Source organism: Haliotis rufescens, unplaced genomic scaffold, assembly GCF_023055435.1.
Source record: "Haliotis rufescens isolate VD_foot unplaced genomic scaffold, xgHalRufe1.0.p SCAF_5, whole genome shotgun sequence".
Taxonomy (NCBI): domain Eukaryota; kingdom Metazoa; phylum Mollusca; class Gastropoda; order Lepetellida; family Haliotidae; genus Haliotis; species Haliotis rufescens.
The window spans coordinates 17026929-17051116 of record NW_025964223.1 but is presented as its reverse complement, the minus strand read 5'-3'; the positions used below and the strand labels follow the sequence as shown (position 1 = coordinate 17051116).

General features: G+C 42.2%; 1 protein-coding gene and 1 long non-coding RNA gene across 2 annotated transcripts in view; both read right to left on the bottom strand.

The window, feature by feature from the left end:
• LOC124113648 (origin recognition complex subunit 3-like) overlaps positions 1-14464 on the bottom strand; it is a 30081-nt gene extending 15617 nt beyond the window's left edge. Inside the window, exons 1-8 of the mRNA XM_046474107.2 lie at positions 14360-14464; positions 11172-11214; positions 9540-9628; positions 8645-8792; positions 5922-6082; positions 4994-5092; positions 3886-4028; positions 1830-1989 (exon numbers count right to left, since the gene is read on the bottom strand). Of these exons, the coding sequence (XP_046330063.2) occupies positions 1830-1989; positions 3886-4028; positions 4994-5092; positions 5922-6082; positions 8645-8792; positions 9540-9628; positions 11172-11214; positions 14360-14386 (870 nt within the window). The 5' untranslated portion in view covers positions 14387-14464. The remainder of the gene's footprint in view (positions 1-1829; positions 1990-3885; positions 4029-4993; positions 5093-5921; positions 6083-8644; positions 8793-9539; positions 9629-11171; positions 11215-14359) is intronic.
• A 4597-nt stretch (positions 14465-19061) lies between these two features.
• LOC124113647 lies at positions 19062-24161 on the bottom strand. Its single transcript, XR_006857789.2, has 2 exons — positions 22534-24161; positions 19062-20211 (listed from the first exon to the last, which is right to left on the bottom strand). It is a non-coding gene; the product is annotated as an uncharacterized LOC124113647 (long non-coding RNA).
• Between the last annotated feature and the right edge of the window lie 27 nt (positions 24162-24188).

Here is a 24188-nt window from a genome sequence, read left to right as displayed (position 1 = left end):
GGAATAAGACATCCTCATTGTTGAAATTATTTATAGACATTTTCTTGAAACTGTTACAAGTACTGGCCATATTCATGCTAAATTGTGTTACAGTGTTAATGTCAACGACATGAAACTCTAGCAAACAGTCTCCTGTTTAATATGGTGAGTTCATATTACTAGATGCTGATTTTTAAGAAGTAGAAGATTTGTGAAGTAGAAGGACTGTGGTGGCTTTTGAATTATGAACAAGTTATATTTGTCGGCAAATGTTATTTTTTATTTGAAAATATAACGTTAAGTTGGTACCAGACATTGATCTATGTTTCTTATCCATTTAATTGCAGAAGGGTCAGGTGGGAATGAAAGTGGAATTTTGTTTATATGTATACTTTTGATGTTATTATTAAACACATATAAATATAATATCACAATGTGTACATTTTAACTTTAAACCCTTTAGATTCTTGGAAATTTAGCTAGGAAATATAAAAACAAATTTTGGTTGCAATATGTACGACTTTCTTCATTTTTTAATTATCTGTGAAAAAGTGCACTATATTGATAAATGGCTGCTTATGTTTATGTACTATCGTGTTTTAACTTCCAAATGGTATTTTATATATGAAATTACATTAGACAATTTATATCTATCATAAGGTGTGAATTATTACTCAACAACGTTGCATTGGAAAGAAAAGATGTCAGTAAAATGTTAAAAAAGGGTAATTTCCTTATATAATTTCAACATTAACTAAAAAATTATAACTCAATGATATACAAAAAGCATAACAGAATGTGTGCAATGTAGTGCTGAAACAATATCAGGAAATACAAGTTGTCTGAAATTAATAAATTCTGTGTTATAAGCTTATTTCTGAAATCTGTAGAAAAAGTGAAAAAATGGCCGCCATCTTGGAAAATGGCCACCAAAATCGTATTTAGCTGGGCATCTGAAATGTCCATCACATGAAATTATACAGGTGAGACATCAAGCTAGCTGAAAATCATATTGGTAATTTGTCCCTCTGTTTGGTAGTCAAATTTTCTCTGGCTCATGGACTAGGGACACCAGAAGTGGACTTCACACATTGTACCTATATGGGGAATCAAACCTTAGTCCTGGGTGTGCTGACCCGTAAAGATCCGGGGTAGAATAGGTCTCGTCCAGACTCGAGTATTTTTTGTTTTGTTTGTTTGGTGTTTAACGCCGCACTCAGCAATATTTCAGCTATATGACGGCGGTCTGTAAATAATCGAGTCTGTACAAGACAATCCAGTGATTGACATCATGAGCATCAATCTACGCAATTGGGATACGATGACATGCATCAACCAAGTCAGTGAGCCTGACCACCCAATCCTGTTAGTTGCCTTTTACGACAAGCATAGTCGCCTTTTACAGCAAGAATGGGTTGCTGAAGACCTATTCTACCCCAGATCTTCACGGGTCCTCTCGATTTATTACAGACCGCCCTCATATAGCTGGAATATTGCTGAGTGCGGCGTAAAACCAACTAACCAACCAACCTTGGGTGTGCTGAAAAAGTGCTTTAACCACTAGACTCTTCCATGGCCCCATTTAAAAGAGTTATCGGTAAAACTGATCCCCCTTGATGTTATTATTGAGGTCGTGTGTGAGGCGCCTGGATTATACCAGGGCCCCATTTAGAAGAGTTATCGGTTCAGACTGAGAAAACTGATGCCTCTTGGTATTATTATTGAGGTCGTGTGTGAGGCGCCTGGACTATTTCGGGGCCCCATTTAGAAGAGTTATCAGTTCAGACTGAGAAAACTGATGCCTCTTGGTATTATTATTGAGGTCGTGTTTGAGGCGCCGGGACACCTACCTTGTTGATGACCTGGGTGAGGTATTCGGAGGAGGGCGGGGCCTGGAACTTCTCCATACACAGAAGCGAGGAGACAGAGTTGGGGAGCAGGCGGTGGACAGCCGTCACAGACGTGGCAATTCCGAACACCAACACCAGAGGCAGCTCGTGAATGTAGTTGCTGAAACAAGGCATGACAAAGTGATGTTTTACACTGGGTTTATCGAGGCTTGCATCTGGAAGACATCCTCATTGTAGTTCATGTCCTGGTCATGTGTGTAACCTTTGAATCCTGAGACATTACTGATTTAAGTGACATTGCAGTTTATCAGTATTTCTTGGAAACCATCATAACAGTATTCGACATAATAAGCGCCCACGCTGCACTCAAAATTAGAAATAGGGGGCTCTCATTAGAATAGTATTTTGGTGAAAAACAGCAGAGTTGAAAGATCGTAAATTTCGTGGTTTATGCTGATAGCCTGATGTGTTTAAATACAACAGATATATTTTTCCAGAATTTAATTTTTCCCATTATTAAGGATGCATATAACTCACATTTTATACACGAATAAAAGAGTCTTGTGTACATTGATCAATCTGAATGGGTGCTAATTGGGATTGTTCACTAGCCAATATATTAGCAAAAATCTCTGTGGGCGCTTATTAGAGCGGAGTGCTTATCACGTTGAATACTGTATCTATGTAATAGTGAGTGAGTGAGTTTGATTTTACGCCGCTTTTAGCAATATTCCAGCAATATCACGGCAGGTATCTATGTAATAGATGTTAATGAGTGTAAATGTGTGAGATGGGTTTTACATCGCTTTGAATAGTACTCCAGTTCCAGTTACATTCAGATTAATAATGTGTCAAGAAAGCCCTAATTGATGCAGGTTTCAGACATGTACCACTTAGGTGAAACCTACGAGTATGGGTATGGTGATGACAAACCCAGAAACATAACGAGTGAGTGAGTATGGTTTTACGCCGCTTTAAGCAATATTCCAGCAATATCACGGCGGGGGGACACCAGAAATGGGCTTCACACATTGTACCCATGTCGGGAATCAAACCCGGGTCTTCGGCATGACGAGCGAACGCTTTAACCACTAGGCTACCCAACCGCCCGTGAAACTTAACGAGGGCGAAGTACAGGCATCCTAGAAATTATGATCAAATGAAATGAGAAAGAAATGAAGAAACAAAGCTTTGATTTCTAATGAGTCCAGGGTATTCATTAAAATAGATGTGACCGCCTCTGTGGTCTAGTGGTAGAGCGTCCGCCCGGAGAGCGGAAGGTCGGGGGTTTGATCTCCGACCGCATCATACCAAAAGACGTTAAAAGGTGGTACTTGTTGTTACCCTGTCTGGTGCTCGGCATTAAGGGGCTAAAACAAGGACTGATCGGCTCGGAGTCAGTATACTGTGTCTGAGTGGGGTATTCATGTTAAACTGCGGCATGGTATCTCAGTGAGCTAGCACTATAAATTGGCATCAGTCTGGACTAGTACAAGCAGCCACACAAACACACACACACGTACATGCACGTCGCTATATAAGTGCAATAATCTTGGACGCGACGTTAAACCCCATTTCACCTCACCTCATAATAGACATACACAGAATAAGGATGTTTAATAACAGCATCTGCCATCTTGTGATCAGTTGAAGACTGCTATGTCACACATGCAGTGTCTCCTGAGGCAAGTGACTTTGTTCAATATGTGCCCTTGTTCACTCAGCAGTGCATGGGTACCCGGTAGGAGATGATAATGTGACTGTTCACCTTCTCGTACCCCACAGCCTGTTCACTCAGCAGTGCATGGGTACCTGGTAGGAGATGATAATGTGACTGTTCACCTTCTCGCACCCCACAGCCCGAATTTGGTTGAATACTCCATAGGGAGCTGAGAATGAAAATCGAGAGCACACTGATCCAGTGAGCAGGGAAATAATTAAGTTTATCATGGTCTAAGCCGTTATGAATTGGAAAGTGTGCTATACAAAGTCATAGTTTATATACACAGAGGCTGGATATGATGGGAGGAGCACTGAACATGCACAGACTGCACACCTGCAGATACTGATGACATCTTGTAGCACAAGGGGCAGGAAACTCTCCATATCCTCCAAGACAACCACTAGAGGGGGCAGTGACATGGTTGTCTCTATAGCTCCACCCCCAGAACGCCGCTTCTTTGGAGAAGAACTAGATGACTGGAAGATAAAACAGTTACAAGTTTCCAAATATGCAAAATAGCCATGATCACAGCAGTCACATGTTACTGTTACCAAACACATCCAATGTAAAACTTCAATCATGTCGCCAAGAAAGAAATTAGTTCAGAAAAATATGGAGATGACAAACAGCCGACACTGAAAGGCAAAGGGAAGTAGCCACAAATTTCAACGACTAATAAAGAAAAAAATCATTAAATATTAAACCTGTTTAATTTGTAGACAGAACAGGCTCTTACAGGCTGATGCGACTAATTTTGGCTCACATCCAACAATGCTCTTTTAAAGTGACGAAAACTGGAGGGGTCTTCAATGAAAGTTCAACCGAAACAATGACAGCTTTAATAAGCTCCTCTCAGTATCGGTGATGCCATCATGTGCGTTGATATGGTTTAGCCAACAGGCTACCCCATCGCCCCAGGAGATCATGAGAAATCCAAGAGCTATACATGTATCCTTTACAAACTAAGTCAAGATCAATGCCGCTAGTCTACAACATGCAGATAGCCGTCTCCTAGCGCCCTGAATCATGTTGGTTGGTTGGTTGGTTTGTTGTTTAACGCCGCACTCAGCAATATTCCATCTATATGACGGTGGTCAGTAAATAATCCAGTCTGGACCAGACAATCCAGTGATTGATATCACAAGCATCGATCCACACAATTGGGATCAATGACATGCATCAAACCAAGTCAGTGAGCCTGACCACCCAATCCCGTTAGTTGCCTTTTACGACAAGCATAGTCGCCTTTTACTGCAAGCATGGATTACTGAGACCTATTGTACCCCGGAATCTTCACGGGGCCCTGAATCATGTAACAAGTACAGACTTCAAACTGTGATGAATAAACAGCAAACACATTGACAAGGGTACAAATAGAATAGGGGGCATTAAATACACTGACAGAAAGACTAAACAGGGTTTTTTTCTTTTGCCAACTCACTCTGAACTTGCTGTTATACCACTGGCACAGGGTGGACACAGTACACGCTGCCTGCTTCCGTCTCGGGGCGGCAGGATCATCATCATCATCATCTAGTATCTGAATACACAATACAGTAAACTACTACTAAAGGGACCACTAATTTTAGTTCGTTATAACCATAGTTTGCTATAAATCTAAAATACAGCGTATATACCGTAGACTACGGTAATAATGAACTCGAGGGGACCACTAATTTTAGTTGGTAATAACCGTAGTTCATATTAAGCATACATACAGCATTTTTACAAAAAATGGTCTCGACTAAAAATAAGTTTGTTGTATCCGTCAGTTCGTTATAAGCGTGTTCGTTATAAACGTAGTTGACTGTACAGCAAATGGCTCGGGATAAAAAAAAAATCTGTTTTTTAAATGTAGTTTACTGTATATATTCTGATCAAAGTGTCATTCACTTAGTGGTTCAAAAATATGAACATCTAGCAGTCTGTGTCAAAAAAGTATGAGTCTTTTGGCCCATACCTGTCACTTCACATTATTTTCAGTGGATCTAAGTGGACTGAAAGACATTTTACTAGACTTGGCTATTGGTCTAGTGTTTAAAGTCACAGACTGAAATGGTATAATCTATGCAAGGGTTGTACTGCATTTAAAAAGGTATTTCTGTGGATGTGGTACTGGAAATTAGGAATACCAGAAAGTATTGTGTGACACACAACCAGAGAAACTTGTGAAAAGGACAACATTCAACAGATCTTGACCACACAACCAGATATAACTGCAGCATTTGTATTTGGCACTTGTACTATACTCTTTGCTAAACTGCCCAATAGTTAAGGTATCATAAGGACTAGGGCTTTGCTATATGTTTTCAGTAATCAACATGATCACCTAGAGAGGGGTACCAGGTCAGAAACAAGTGTAACAGTACCAGGTCAGGGTTTGAGGTCAGCTGGGAGATCATCTTGGACAGGGTTGTCTTCAGGTTCGGGCAGTCCTTAGCACGGAGAGTTGCAACAAGGGAGCTAACTCTTTCCTTCAACAGCTGCACAAGGTTGGAGAACATAACTGCGTGGTCTGGAGTGTTGACACCTGCCAAGATCAAAACACACTCATCACAGTCCACACTCATCACAGTCCAGGCTCATCACAGTCCACACCCATCACAGTCCACGCTCATCACAGTCCACACTCATCACAGACCACACCCATCACAGTCCACGCTCATCACAGTCCACGCCCATCACAGTCCACGCTCATCACAGTCCACACCCATCACAGTCCACGCTCATCACAGTCCGAGCTCATCACAGTCCACGCTCATCACAGTCCACGCTCATCACAGTCCACACTCATCACAGTCCACGCTCATCACAGTCCACACTCATCACAGACCACACCCATCACAGTCCACGCTCATCACAGTCCACGCCAATCACAGTCCACGCTCATCACAGTCCACACTCATCACAGTCCACGCTCATCACAGTCCACACCCATCACAGTCCACGCTCATCACAGTCCACACCCATCACAGTCCACGCTCATCACAGTCCACACCCATCACAGTCCACGCTCATCACAGTCCACGCTCATCACAGTCCACGCTCATCACAGCCCACACCCATCACATTCCAAGCTCATCACAGTCCACACCCATGACAGTCCATGCTCATCACAGTCCACGCTCATCACAGTCCACACCCATCACAGTCCACGCTCATCACAGTCCACACTCATCACAGTCCATGCTCATCACAGTCCATGCTCATCACAGTCCACACCCATCACAGTCCATGCTCATCAAAGTCCACGCTCATCACAGTCCACGCTCATCACAGTCCATGCTCATCACAGACCACACCCATCACAGTCCACGCTCATCACAGTCCACATCCATGACAGTCCATGCTCATCACAGTCCCCACCCATCACAGTCCACGCTCATCACAGTCCACACCCATCACAGACCAAGCTCATCACAGTCCACGCTCATCACAGACCACACCCATCACAGTCCACGCTCATCACAGTCCACGCTCATCACAGTCCACGCTCATCACAGTCCACATCCATCACAGTCCATGCTCATCACAGTCCACACCCATCACAGGCCACACCCATCACAGTCCACGCCCATCACAGTCCACACTCATCACAGACCACACCCATCACAGTCCACGCTCATCACAGTCCATGCCCATCACAGTCCACACTTATCACAGTCCACACTCATCACAGTCCATATCCATCAAAGTCCACACCAATCACAGTCCACACCCATCACAGTCCCGTATCAACACAGACCACACCCATCACAGTGCACATCCATCACAGTCCACACGCATCACAGTCCACGCTCATCACAGTCCACACCCATCACAGTCCACGCTCATCAAAGTCCATGCTCATCACAGTCCACACCCATCACAGTCCAGTATCAACACAGTCCACACCCATCACAGTCCAGTATCAACACAGACCACACCCATCACAGTGCACACCCATCACAGTCCACACCCATCACAGTCCAGTATCAACACAGTGCACACCCATCACAGTCCACACCCATCACAGTCCCGTATCAACACAGACCACGACCATCACAGTGCATACCCATGACAGTCCACTCATCATAGTCCACACCCATCACAGTCCACACCAATCAAAGTCCACACCCATCACAGTCCACACCCATCACAGTCCACGCCCGTCACAGTCCATGCTCATACCAGTCCACGCCCATCACAGTCCACATCCATCACAGTCCACACTCATCACAGTCCACACCCATCACAGTCCACACTCATCACAGTCCACGCTCATCACAGTCCACTCCCATCACAGTCAACACTCATACAAGTCCACGCCCATCACAGTGCATACCAATCACAGTCCACACTCATACCAGTCCACACCCATCACAGTCCACACCCATCACAGTCCACACTCATACCAGTCCACACTCATACCAGTCCACACCCATCACAGTCCACACTCATACCAGTCCACGCCCACCACAGTCCACACTCATACCAGTCCACACCCATCACAGTCCACACCCATCACAGTCCACACTCATACCAGTCCACGCTCATACCAGTCCACACCCATCACAGTCCACACTCATACCAGTCCACGCCCACCACAGTCCACACTCATACCAGTCCACACTCATCACAGTCCATACCAATCACAGTCCACACTCATACCAGTCCACACCCATCACAGTCCACACTCATACCAGTCCACACCCATCACAGTCTACACTCATCACAGAAACTAGCACAGTGTCAACTACAAGTGAACAATCCCTCATTTAAAAAATCACTGAGCATTCTCATAGAGATAGATCATTCACACAGCTGATGTGATACAGGTGCAGTATTGCTGATTGAGTTGTTCAACAACCCCTCTCTCATTTCAGTTTTGAGCTGGTCAAAATAAGAAACAGTTACTTTGCTAAAATATCTTTTCAAGGTTATATCTGAAGAGTATTTTCAGACGGTGTAATTTGTTTATTAATTATTTGATATTACAGAGCTGTTTGACTAGGGAATTATTTTGTTGTAACCCAAACTGTTTCTCAGTAACTGGTCATAATGAATCCTAAACAAATAGCACGGCCTCATATACAGTGTGAGTGCTTTTCACCTGTGATTAGAGCTGCTGTTGGAATCTCCTGAATAGCCTTGCGGAGTTGTCCCCCTTCCTCTTCATCATTACTGCGTGGGCTATGGCTGGAAGCTGCAAAGGCCAACAGCTCCTCAAAGATCTGACTATTGAGGTCTGACTGCATGATCTTCAAAGAGGAACACAAACTGTTACAGGTATCCTTCAAACATTTTACACAAAAGGAGATGACTATCTTGTGAATGAAAAACGTCAATCATTAATAAGTTCTGTAAAGTAAACAGGACCCATTATCACATTATCAGAAATCAAAGCACTTGACCGCCATTACTACTCCACTTTAACATAGATCAGGGATTTAATCAGACCTCTTCAGGCCGATATTCAACCCAAAGTCCAAAAAATTCCCAAATTAGAATACACAATTACCATTACGTTATAACAGATGACTTGTATTTTATTGCACTGATAAAAGGGCCAATATAAGGAAGAGCTATAAATGTATTGAATGCAAAAATGTTCAAATAACTCAATAATAAAATCTCTCTTAAAGATTTTGTACAAAATATTGGGTTTTTTCCCAATTTACATGATTTACCTGCAAAGGCCACTTTAACAGTCTGGTATCACAGAATATTCCCTGTAAACTTAGGACACATTTTAACTTTTAAATTGACAGTCCCAGAAGTCCAAGGTAAGAAAAACACAATCGGCACAATCCTAAAAAAGTAGTGATTCATCTACACCACAAAATACAGCTACAATGCAGCAGCTGGTTGAGTATTAAAACCAGAGCTTGATGGTGGCAGCAACGGTTTGGCTTTAGGTACACAGGATTCATAGCTCAAATTTTGTCTTCCTGGTATACCCAGAAAACCACCTGAAGCTTATATCTGGGGTTATAAATGAAGCGCACCTTTATATCGGTGTCCACTATCTCCCACAGGGACTGGTATGCTTCCAGTCGGGCCTCACATCCCACATCCTTCTTGGTGAAATAGGCAGCTGGAACAGGATGGGGACACAGTCAGGAACTGCTCAGGTGAGGTGAAATGGGGTGACCAAGCATCATCTTTTAACGTCTTTAGGTATGACGCAGCCAGAGATCAAACAACCAACCTTCCACTTTCCAGACAGACTTTCTATCCACTAGACCTTTGGAGGCAGTGAGCTAATCAGATGCATGCAGCAGGGTTAGAAACTAACAGGTTTTGTCCACTAGTCCTTATAATGATAACATATAGCAAAACCCTTAAAATGGGCCAATTTCTACTAGTCCTTATGATACCTTTACTTTTTGGCAGTTTGGTGAGGACTACAGGACTAGTGCCAATTTCTAACGCTGTGCAGCCATCATCACATGTTATGAACATCAAAAAAGAGCTGTGGTGTCATCGTCATTAAATATCTTATTGTGAAATTCATATTTTATTATATATCATTCTTAAATTATCTTAATGCATTCAACAACCTTAAGCCCTGGTCAGAAAAAAATAGATATCAAACCGGACCTGTAAGGTAGCTCTTTACAGGTTGGTGTCATTTGTTGTTTAACAAAACAATACGATCATGGTGAGGTGAAATTGGGTTTAATATCGTGTCCAAGATTATTGCACTTATATAGCGACGTGCATGTATGTGTGTAAGTTTGTGTGGCTGCTTGTACTAGTCCGGACTGATGCCGATTTATAGTGCCAGCTCACTGAGATACCATGCCGCAGTTTAACATGAATACCCCACTCAGACACAGTATACTGACTCCTTGCCGACCAGTCCTTGTTTTAGCCCCTTAATGCTGAGCGCCAGACAGGGTAACAACAAGTACTATCTTTTAACATCTTTTGGATCAAACCCCGGACCTTCCGCTCTCCGGGCGGACCCTCTACCACTAGACCACGGAGGCGGTCCAATACAATGATGATGGTGGCCCATAAATAGTCATGCCTGGGCCCGAAAAAACAGTGACTGATATTATGAGTCCCGGCCTACTGTAAAGGTACTCATCAAGGTATCTGTTCAGTCGTCTCTTACACGTTAGAAGACCCATGAAGATTGCGGGTGGAATAGGTCTTCAACAACCCATGCTTGCCGTAAAAGGTGACTCTGCTTGGTGTAAAAGGCGACTAACGGGATCGGGTGGTCAGGCTCGCTGACTTGGTTGATGCATGTGATCGATCCCAATTGCGCAGATCGATGCTCATGATATTAATCACTGGATTGTCTGGTCCAGATCAAATTATTTACAGACCGCCATCATATAGCTGGAATATTGCTGAGTGCGGCGTTAAACAACAAACCAACCAACCAATATGTTAGAAGCATATGTTCCTGCAGAACTACTCAAACCAAATAGCAAACTCATGTAGACCTTCAGGACAGTTGAGACTAAAAGAGGTTGACATGGAAAATACTACCAAAGTATTAGCATTTCATCAAACAGTATTAAATTGTCAATAGCAATAAATTCTACAAAAAACAAGGGTAAAGTAAAGCTTTTGTTTACCACCAAACATCTGAAGGAGTGATATAGATTTAGTTTATGAACTACCTGGATTTGCCACCTTCTTCTTTCCTTTGTAAGCAAAGCATCCCTGAAACATGTGAATATACAATGCATTAGAGTGAGTGAGTGAGTGAGTATGGTTTAACGCCGCTTTTAGCAATATTCCAGCAATATCACGTCAGGAGACACCAGAAATGGGCTTCACACATTGTACCCATGTCGGGAATCAAACCCGGGTCTTCAGCGCGACGAGCGACCGCTTTGACCACTAGGCTACCCGACCGCCCACAATGCATTAGAATTGGATGAGAAAAGAATTCTTAGTACATGTATATTCTAGGGCTTGATAGATTTTGTTGTGTACACAATACGTCCAAGTTCATGCTAACAGTATGACAAACAGGCTGTGTAACCTTCTGTGTGTATGGCAATATAATGATATTTACCTATATTTCTGTGTCAGTTATAAACATTTAGTTGCCTAACTTTTCTTTTTTTGAAATGTCACTTTATCCATGTTCATGTACATGATGATGTAAGTATATAAATTAAGTACATTATAGTCCTATTCAAGAAATATTCATCAAATGCTATTTTAAACGGCATATGCTTGTATTCATGTCAGTTAGTGGATACACCCTAACTGAGGCCACTGAGCAGCTGCCTACAACATCTACAATACCTTGTATAAGTTTCATCTACATCATCTTCCCGAGGCAAGCGTTTCCTCTAGCCTATATTAAAGCCTAGTTTCTACACTTGCCACTTTCCTTGGCCTGACCCTGGCGCCACCTCGCGAAGATCACGATTTGACACCCTTGTAATGAAAACGTGATGTCCAATCAGATCGCTGTTCTTATCTCACATAGCTTCACAAAGATGGCGACTACCATAGGCGGCGACCAAGTTAATCAGACAATGAAAACATGTGTGATTTCATCCCTGACACAAAAACGTAGGCAATCGTTGGGGCCTTTAAAAGATGAAGAAGACATATTGTGGTAAATCACTTTGATACGAAGGTGTACCAGTCGTAGATGTTGATTTTGTAGTGCCAACAACATTTGCAATGACATGCAAATATTACCAATTAGGAACATAACTGTTACCATGGTTACATATGTGAATCCATAATTATCCATTAATTTAGACCATTCTTCCTTTTCTGTTAAAACAGGGACCGCTTACCTTGTGTGATTACAATTTAAGACACCAACCCAACACCACCCAACCCCATTGACCCCCAGGCCAACCTGGAAATAATAACTGGTTTCCAAAAGAAATATTCAGATCATTCCAAATGTGGATCTGCAGTGGCAAACGTTGCTTCTCGTGTTCTGGCACATTGAAAGAAAATAAACGACCCCATGTCTGCCACATTTTTTACAAGACGTGGTATCGAATATTTTGAAAAAAATGGAATGCATCAAGAAAGTATTTTCAAACTTGTTTGCTCTGTATTAATTTGAATTGGGGAGTATTAAAATTGATAAAGTTTGTTTTGTGTTTAATTTTTTAGTTGGGGAAACGACGCCAGCACTAAAGGCAGGCTCTGCACAGCTGCGGCTGTTTTGGGGCAGGGTCTGTCTATTACGTCAGCATCAAAACTAATTAATGTACCTGCCATCAGACTGCCATCTGGTATGTGCAACATGCGCAATGACAGCATCTGCACACAAAGTTTGACGCAACCGACAGCTTTACAGTGGAAACTGTTCCATAGCCAAATTAGTCAAACCAACATCCCGATAGGTTGAAATTGTATATATTAGATCTGTGTCATTGACTTGTTAATAAATTGTATGTATATCATGTATATATGTTATGAAAGAGGCGCTTGAGTTTATTCTTATATTCATGAATGTGTGAACGTGCAACACTTCATATATGAGGTGGGCGTGGCCAAATACAAATGTCCGATTGGCAAAAAAATATTTCCGGATCCTGGCCATGACATAGCATCTGCACACAAAGCTTGGTAGGTGATACCTGCGACTGGTATGCGCCATGACACCATCTGCATACAAAGCTTGGTTGGTGAGACAGGTGACTGGTATGCGCCATGACAGCATCTGCATACAAAGCTTGGTAGGTGAGACAGGCGACTGGTATGCGCCGTGACACCATCTGCATACAAAGCTTGGTAGGTGATACCTGCGACTGAAATGCGCCAGGACAGCATCTGCATACAAAGTTTGGTTGGTGAGACAGGCGACTGGTATGCGCCGTGACACCATCTGCATACAAAGCTTGGTAGGTGATACCTGCGACTGAAATGCGCCAGGACAGCATCTGCATACAAAGTTTGGTTGGTGAGACAGGCAACTGGTATGCGCCATGACACCATCTGCATACAAAGCTTGGTAGGTGATACCTGCGACTGGAATGCGCCATGACAGCATCTGCATACAAACTTTGGTAGGTGAGACAGGCGACTGGTATGCGCCGTGACACCATCTGCATACAAAGCTTGGTAGGTGATACCTGCGACTGGAATGCGCCATGACAGCATCTGCATACAAACTTTGGTAGGTGAGACAGGCGACTAGTATGTGCCATGACAACATCTGCATACAAAGCTTGGTAGGTGATACCTGCGACTGGAATGCGCCAGGACAGCATCTGCTTACAAAGTTTGATAGGTGAAACCAGCGACCAAAAGTGTATGATATTCTGAGAACTGATTCTAGTGCCACGCAGAGGATCGAACAGGCGTTGCCAGCTTGAAGCTTAGGGTAAGACTTCCGCCAGTTTGTTTTGTTTGTTTGTTGTTTAGATTCCCCACACTCAGCAATATTCCAGCTATATGATGGCGGTCTGTAAATAATCGAGTCTGGACAAGACAATCCAGTGATTGATATCATGAGCATCGATCCACACAATTGGGATACGATGACATGCGTCAACCAAGTCAGGGAGCCTGACCACCCGATCCCGTTAGTCGCCTATTACGCCAGTATCCCCTCTCAAAAAGATTTAAAATTAAAAGAATTGAGCAGTATATGGAGGGGGGATATGGGTGGAAATTTTTCCACTTGATCAATTGATACTGTACGTATTTTACTAAAAGTGGATAGATAACCCATACCCTAACTCACAACTAACCCCGAGGATCGTAAGGTGTGTTTGATAGGGAAGAGGTGCCCATCCCTAAACCCAGGCTGATAAGCCGTAATTGTGATGCAGTAACCCACCGTGTACACATGCAGGGTTGAAAAATAACCTATTATTACCTTTGAGACGGATTCAGCAGTATCCATAGCTTCCTCCTGTTCACGCCGAATTTCTCAATTTTCCCGCACCGGAAATTCGAAGAAAATATTTCTTCTGCAGAAGAGCTTCGAACGATATTGACTTGGCTCCCGTCTACGTAGGTTACATGCGTTTAGTATGCTGTCCTCGACCCAACAGTGAACCAGTTTACGAACGATAAATTGTTGCCTCCCTTTTTAGAGTTAACCGGGAAAGATATTTTACGTCCGCTTTAGTGATTATTGAATGAATAATAATTTTTAAACTATTCAATATTTCTTCATGAACATTTGTATACACACCGGTAAAAGTGTCCTTTGCTATTCGGGATTCAAATTTAAGCTTTTGCATATCGGAGACAACAAGTCTGACTCATTTGGAAATAAGTGAGTTTGGTTTACGCCGCTTTTAGTAATATTACTGCAATATCACGGCGGGGGACCCCAGAAATGGGCTTCACACATTGTACCCATGTTGGGAATCGAACCCAGGTCTTCATTTTGGAATGAAGGCTAGGCTCACTTCAGGGGCATAAGTCAAAAGCTGTGTATGCACATTAGGCAGGTATTGAATTCGTGCTTTTTGCTGCGTGAGTTTTTATTGTTTGCGTTTCTTAGACAACACGACGCACTTGTGTTCAGGTGAGAGCAGGGTTCTTTTCCGGAGTTTAACTCATGATCTTTTCAACATCAATTATGAAACATTGCATACAAATCAGAAAAGTGTTGAACTGAAGCACTTTGTTATTCATGAAATATTTGATTTTGAATTTTGCGTGTCCGAGGCAACAATTTAGACTTCGGTTCAACTTAGGGTTCGTTTCCGACGCACTGTTAATACCCTGTAAAAGATTTAATATATTTCACACAACTTCGTACATATAAGGCGACTGCTGAGCTGATTTCACACTGTGAGAACTGGGCTTATGTTTAAAAGCGAGTAGGTTTTGTTTCAAGAGTACATCTTCCTCAGGCAAGGGCGTTAAAGTGACTGGGCTTGTGTTTAAAAGCGAGTAGATTTGTTTCAAGAGTACATCTTCCTCAGGCAAGGGCGTTAAAGTGACTGGGCTTGTGTTTAAAAGCGAGTAGGTTTGTTTCAAGGGTACATCTTGACTATAAAACTGGACTTTGCCTTGTGAAGATGCAAGAGTATAACGCTGAACAAGATTCTGTATTGCTTTTCGGGGATTTGCACAATTATCAGCATTCAGCATATTGCGTATACATTGTAAGGTAGCTGTTACTGTTTGGGTAATTTTCTGGATGTTCAACGTAGCCTTTCTTTAGGACCAATCAGACCCAAAGACAAATCAATTCAATCAGCTTGATGACACACCTGTACATAAATACATTAGCGCGGGGGTTAAAGATTAAGTTGTCCTCTTGTTTGCTGTTCATTGGACACAGAACTCACATCGTTTAACAAACCGTAGCTTTATACAGCTTAGTTTGTAACCTTGTTGACATCTACTGACCACAAATACATATCTCATTTTATACCGGCCTCCACAAGCGTCCTCAGTACAAAGTAAAGAATATCATTGATCATCTTTCCATACCCATCCCCACTTCCCAAACATTTCCCCCTAAACATACCCAGATAGTGCTTTCAAAACCCGAAACAGTCAAACAAACAACAGTGATAGAGGAACTAATTTGTTCTCTGCTCGCGTTGTGTTCACCTATTCACATCACTTCCCCTTCCCACAGACTCACACGGCTCTTATACGAAGGTCAAGTACAGTAAACTACGGTTATAACGAACTCGAGGGGACCACTAATTTTAGTTCGTAATAACCGTAGTTCGTTATAAGCATACATACAGCATATATACAACAAATGGTCGGGACTAAAAATAAGTTCGCTATATCCGTCAGTTCTTTATAAGCGTGTTCGTTATAAACGTAGTTTACTGTATTATTAATTAACCTACTAGAGAAAACATTTGAGTCCAGAATGAAGTCACTGTTCTGATTTTTGTCCCATGTTCCACACCTCATAGTTATGTTGATGCCTATTTGCGGGTAGAGTTGAGGCCCTGAATCGCCGTTTTCCTCGCATCACGTCATCAAAACAACAGGTCGACTTCAGTGAAGCTTATTTAGTGTTGGTATTTTATATGATATCTTCCATTTATTTCACAAAATGACACTGAATAATAATGTACAAAGAATATCCTATTAGAAATTACGGATTATATGCCCCTTGTGAACGATGTCATTCACATACCCATGCATTCCGACAATCGGTAATTCCTTAATTTGAGCTCATTAGTTAATCTCCAATGTAACCGATAGGAAGACATAGTGAGCGAGTTGGTAACACGCCGCTTTCAACAGTATTCCAGTTATATCAAGGCGTGTCAGCTTAATGTGGGAGGAAAGCCGGGTTATGCAGTTCTCAGAGGGGCGGTCGGGTAGCCTAGTGGTAAAAGCGTTAGCTCGTCACGCCGAAGACCCGGGTTCGATTCCCGACATGGGTACAATGTGTGAAGCCCATTTCTGGAAATTGCTGGAATATTGCCAAAAGCGGCGTAAAACCTCACTCACTTACTCAGTTCTCAGACGTTTACCACTTTGGCGAAACCCACGAGCATGGGTTTGGTGCTGACAGTCGGAAACACTATGAAACATAATCGGGGCGAACCGGGATTCGAATCCACAATCATAGGTTTCTGGCGTGCCCAAGGGACGTAACTCTACACCGCGAATTGCGGCGCCTCAGACGACAGGGCCACCGGTGTTCCGGATTTTGAACATTGCTTCAGTTATATCGCTCAGTTTGGGAGGGAAGAGTCTGGCGGTGTAGGTTGGGGACGTTTATCACTTTAGGAGCAACATTGAATACTGGCGTGAATTTTGTAGACCAATGGACTTTGAACGCCGACAAAACTCGAACCAACGACCATCGCATTCTGACAACTAAGGGACCCAACTCGGCACATAAACATGATGTGTTGTACGTTTAATGCCGTAATGTAATAACAATATTCTAGCAACGTAACAGGGGCCTGAAAATAATCGAGTCTAGACCTGAAAAAACAGTGACTGATATTATGAGCACCGACCAATTCGTCGGGGTACGATTACATATGTCCAATCAAGTCACCGGGTCTGACCACCCGATCCCCAAAATGACTTTAACGCCATCTTACCCCACTTTACCGCTTCCCCTCCCTTTAACGCGGTGCGATAAGCATAGATTGCAGGGTGCCTTTCTAAGCCGGAATCCCACAGACAATCCAGTGATTGACATCATGAGCATCGATCCACGCAATTGGGATACGATGACATGCGATAACCAAGTCAGCGAGCCTGACCACCTGATACTGTCAGTAGCCTCTTATGACAAGCATAGTCGCCTTTTAGCGTTTTCTTGTCCTCGGTGCACAAACAATTCTTAAAACGAATTCGACTAAAAATGCCTCGCCCACATCACCTTATCTAAAGAAATCCAAATTGTGAAAGTTGAAAGCTTGTGGGTTCCCACTGAGAATCGTTCAAAATACAGATGTAATTTCCTTTTATTTAAATTTACTGTTCCGGCGATGCTCCAGTTTTGTTATCCCTGAAGTGTTCCCCGGGATCCCTGAACAGCCTCGACGGCAGCACTTACCTCATCGTTAGATATAGTACAGTATTCTCCATTGATAGTCTGAAGTCGTTGCTGATGGTCAATCATGATTTTCATATAGTTTTTACCGATATTTTGCCTTTTAAACACAATGGAATCCGTTTTGGCGAATAATCGAGACGGATTATTTCCTGGCTTTGACGTTTTATTTTTATTTGAAAACCGAAGTCCCAGCTATGTCCCAAATGATGCCTCCAGCTTCATTGGTTGGAGTCATGCCAAATGTTTCCACTTCTTGCTCTGAACTTTGAACTCTGTCAAAGCTGACCTCGATCTCATCCTGGGTTACAATTCGCAACACAACTGTACCAGGATTCTGGTGACAACTGGTCAGAACATGCCTGGATATGTTGTCGGGTCAGTATCTGATCTGGTGTCAACATTCTGGGTACTCATCTTGTGATCAAGTTGCCCATATGAAGTGTCTCACTTAAGATGGTATGTACTGAACCAAATAGTGTCTAAGATATGCTGAATTATATAATTGAACACATGGGTCAGTTATAACCATGCGGTGGGAAGTCTCCACGACCAGATCAAAGGCCTTGTTTGTGCTTCTTCTGCCTGAAGTCTTTGAAAGGCATTTAGAAGTGATACACACAAGGAAGAGAATAAAGCATGTCCACATCCATAAATTCTCTTCCTTACTTCTGCCTTGCTTTAATTCAGCAGCCCAGTTTTCAACATTTGAATATGAAGGGCCGGGATCCAAAACTGCTTTTAAGATCTTCGTGTATGTGTATTTCCATTTTAGGTACCTTATCACAGAGCTTTTCTCAGTTTTCTCCATTTTTTGCACTTTCTCTTGTGCATCGAATTTACCAGTTGACTGCTCAAAAACATCTGCAGTCATTATTCTTCATATGTGTGAAGAAACCTCACATTACACAAAGCAGGGTGTATGAGGTCATGAACTTTTCGACTTACCCTCATACCTCAGCCAACTCAAATTGATCATCTGTTTCTTTAATCCAATATGGTTGGCAGGATGGAAGGCGAGATGGTTGGACAAACAATACCACTTAAAGATGGAAGAAAATAACGCAAGTAGCTTCTTTAAAGTTCTTTTATTTTTGGGAAACAAACTGGGAAGAGACACTTTCATCAAACTAAATTGTGTAACAGGTTCTGTTGAATACCGCAACTCTAAAGCCTGCTGGACTGCTCGGTACAAGATTTCTCCAATAGATGGGCAGCTTCTACAAAGGAACTGACCTCTCAGCCAGGTTCAACGGGACATCAGCGCACTGTACCACAAGCACTGACCACCAGACATCAGAGCACTGTATTACAGACACTGCCCACTAGACATGAGTGTACTGCACTAGAGACACTGCCCACAGACAGCAGAGTGTTGTACCACAGACACTGCCCACAGACAGCAGGGTGTTGTACCACAGACACTGCCCACACACAGCAGTGTGTTGTACCACAGACTGGTATCTTTGATTTATGTACACAAACATGTTCAAAATCAAAGCTTTCATTCCAGTATGTACATATCCATGACGAAAAAAAGGTTTGTGCAAAATAATCAAGCAACAAGTTTTCAAAGATATCTTCACATCCTAAAAACCCAAGGTGCAGTATTAGCCAAAAACAATAACACAAAATACTGTTATCAACAACTGTCTGTTAAGGAAGAGGTCTTCATGATACTCGACAAATCTCCAATATCCCTGTCTGTACACTACAGTACACTATCAATGAAAACAATGGATCATGATCCGTGTAAATTTTTAAAAGTATTGGAAAATTCAGTGAAATGCATAAGGTCCCAAGCAATACAACAAAGGAACAGATGTAGTCTATCCACAAATGTGAAGCTTTGATGGTCTTTGAGTACATCACACTGAAAACATCCTGGTTGTTCTTCAGGTTCCTCTTTACACCAGAACCTGCTGGGAATCGGACATAATGCGAGGCTCTTTTAATGTGTGACAATGTGCGACTCTCATCTTGCCTGCATTCAGGCATAGTGAAGTGCTTATCTTGTCTTACTGAGGTCAATGAGAAGCTCTCATTGTATGATATAGGCTGTACAGTATTTATCTTGTATTCTGACAGTCGAGGCCGCATAAACTATTTGAGGCTTCATCATGTGAGATGAGTGAGGTTGTTGACATGGGTTGATCGTAACTAGGGAAACATCGACTTCTCTTGCAGCTCCTTCAGTGCCTTTGATTGCAGCTGTGTCAGTCCTGAAAAGATACCCATGAAATCAGTATTTAACAGCTGTTAACAAACAGCGACCCAAGATTCTGACGATCATAGCCATTACAATACATTATACTTTTATTTCCGTTTTGACAAATTTAGATATGCAATATATGCACTCCTAAGAATATTCACATTGTCATTCATGTAGGATTTATGGACATCATTCAGACATTCATCATATTCGACTTAAGGTCACTCAGTCATTCTTCACATTCTACTGGAGGTCATCCAGACATTCATCACATTCTACTGGAGGTCATCCTGACATTCATCACATTCTACTGAAGGTCATTCAGACATTCATCACATTCTACTGGAGGTCATCCAGACAATCATCACATTCTACTGGAGGTCATCAAGACATACATCACATTCTACTGGAGGTCATCCAGACATACATCACATTCTACTGGAGGTCATCCAGACATACATCACATTCTACTGGAGGTCATCCAGACATACATCACATTCTACTAGAGGTCATCCAGACATACATCACATTCTACTAGAGGTCATCCAGACATTCATCACATTCTACTGGAGGTCATCCAGACATACATCACATTCTACTGGAGGTCATCCAGACATTCATCACATTCTACTAGAGGTCATCCAGACATTCATCACATTCTACTGGAGGTCATCCAGACATACAACACATTCTACTGGAGGTCATCCAGACATACATCACATTCTACTGGAGGTCATCCAGACATACAACACATTCTTCTGGAGGTCATCCAGACATTCATCACATTCTACTGGAGGTCATCCAGACATACATCACATTCTACTGGAGGTCATCCAGACATTCATCACATTCTACTAGAGGTCATCCAGACATACAACACATTCTACTGGAGGTCATCCAGACATACATCACATTCTACTGGAGGTCATCCAGACATACATCACATTCTACTGGAGGTCATCCAGACATACAACACATTCTACTGGAGGTCATCCAGACATTCATCACATTCTACTGGAGGTCATCCAGACATACATCACATTCTACTAGAGGTCATCCAGACATACATCACATTCTACTGGAGGTCATCCAGACATACATCACATTCTACATACATAACATTCTACTTGAGGTCATCCAGACATACATCACATTCTACTGGAGGTCATCCAGACATACATCACATTCTACATACATCACATTCTACTGGAGGTCATCCAGACATACAACACATTCTACTGGAGGTCATCCAGACATACATCACATTCTACTGGAGGTCATCCAGACATACATCACATTCTACTAGAGGTCATCCAGACATTCATCACATTCTACTGGAGGTCATCCAGACATACATCACATTCTACTGGAGGTCATCCAGACATACAACACATTCTACTGGAGGTCATCCAGACATACATCACATTCTACTGGAGGTCATCCAGACATACATCACATTCTACTGGAGGTCATCCAGACATACAACACATTCTACTGGAGGTCATCCAGACATACATCACATTCTACTGGAGGTCATCCAGACATACATCACATTCTACATACATCACATTCTACTGGAGGTCATCCAGACATACATCACATTCTACTGGAGGTCATCCAGACATACATCACATTCTACATACATCACATTCTACTGGAGGTCATCCAGACATACATCACATTCTACTAGAGGTCATCCAGACATACATCACATTCTACTTAAGGTCATCCAGACATACATCACATTCTTCTGGAGGTCATCCAGACATACATCACATTCTACTGGAGGTCATCCAGACATACATCACATTCTACTGGAGGTCATCCAGACATACATCACATTCTACTAGAGGTCATCCAGACATACATCACATTCTCTTGGAGGTCATCCAGACATACATCACATTCTACTGGAGGTCATCCAGACATACATCACATTCTACTTAAGGTCATCCAGACATACATCACATTCTTCTGGAGGTCATCCAGACATACATCACATTCTACTGGAGGTCATCCAGACATACATCACATTCTACTGGAGGTCATCCAGACATACATCACATTCTACTAGAGGTCATCCAGACATACATCACATTCTCTTGGAGGTCATCCAGACATACATCACATTCTACTGGAGGTCATCCAGACATACATCACATTCTACTAGAGGTCAGTTCCCACTCTAGTTATCAGTAACATGCAACTTGGGTGAATGTGTGGGTGACTTTCAGTTCACCATGTTTACACATACCAAATACATTGACTAGTACTAGAAAGATCACAGACGTTTGTGTTTTGTTTTCAGTGTACAAAATATCAGTTCACTGACCTTGACAAGTGATTGTATCCAATTGCTTGCTAAAGTAGTCACACATTATGCTGTAGACACTGTGTTTTGTAGAGTTACATCAGGATGCTTGTTCATTGCCCTGGAAAAATCTTTTTGACTAGGTCCTTTTTCTTAGAATATGCAATACTGTCAGTTACATCTGATCACAACTGCCAGTGACATTTAGATCTGCTGTCTTCAGCATTATGGTGACATCCTGTGGTGTCTGTAGAGCGCCTGAAGCCTACTGCATCAACTACACAAATTAGCTCGACAACATCCCGTCGGCCCGACATATTCGAGGCCAGTGCCGACATCTCTAAATAGCCATTTCCATGGTGGTATGATTCTTTATTCCCATCAACCTGTGTCTGTGGCAAAAAGAAGTCTTCAACATTTCCACATGACCTTGGTAACAATTGTTCCTTTTTCATGTTTCTTCCTCCTGTAACAATGCCATGTAAATGGTATCACCACGTTCTTGTTCCGTCCAGCAAAGGAGAAGACAGGTTGAGCCTCTTCCCCTTCCTCCAAGAAGATTGAACTGAGCTAGGAGACTTTACTAAACACCGGACTTAAAAATTGATGCACAAGATGTAACAGTTCATGTAAATACTAGTATATAACTTTGTAACATTCAATATTTGCATCAAGTTGTTTGGATTCTTGCAGAGATGGCAAGACAGTTGTCTCCCTTTGAACACATGGCTCTGATTAGATCACTGGAAAGATAACCTGATGTTCCAAGGAAATAAAACTCCATTTTTTAAGCACTCATTAATAGCAATATGTTTACTCGCCCATAGAATACCTTGAAAATGAGGCTCTGGCTTTCTCTTTCTAATTCTGTCCCTGTTCTGAATCCGACCTGAAGGTAACCATTCAGCGTTGAATGGGAGTTTACCTGATTTAATCTGTGTGAGATCAACATCACACTTGAGTATCACGGCTATTGAGCAATTACAGTGTGGCAGCATTGTGTTTCACAAGATGACAGACTATGAGTACAGGGGCTAAAACAATAACAGCTCATGCACCCTCCAGCATGCCTACAGAACAAAATAAGGGTTAGGGCTGTACTGATCCATCTAAAGTCTTGGTGTAGGAAGATACTTTGTACCATTATACAAGTATTGTATCCTGTGGTCATGTCTCAATACAATAGCAACAAGCATGACATACTCATATCCCCTGCCAATATGACATGTCCAGTTGTGTGCAAGGCAAGAAATATTGTACGGTTTTCAAGATCTGGTCCGGAAACGAGCACTATCGCCATTTTCAGTCTAAATGAAAGTCATTGCCATGGAAAATCCCAAACTATCAAAAGGCATATATATACGACTCAACTTTTTATAGGGATACTGATATTTTATACAGCGATTCTGTTTAATCAACAGGAAATGAAGCTGCATTTCTTCAGTTCCAGTGCAAATTCAAATGCTATTCGTGTGACAACATATCCAAGCAGTCAGGCATATTCTGACCCAACCTGGATACTGCCTATCCCTACCAAAAGTTGAGTACTGTATATATATATAAATATACCCGGTATGTACCGTATTTGATGTAATAAGTGCCCTGGGCGCTCTCAAAATTAGAACTAGGGGGCTCTTATAAGAATATTATTTTGGTGAAAAAGAGAATTGAAAGAT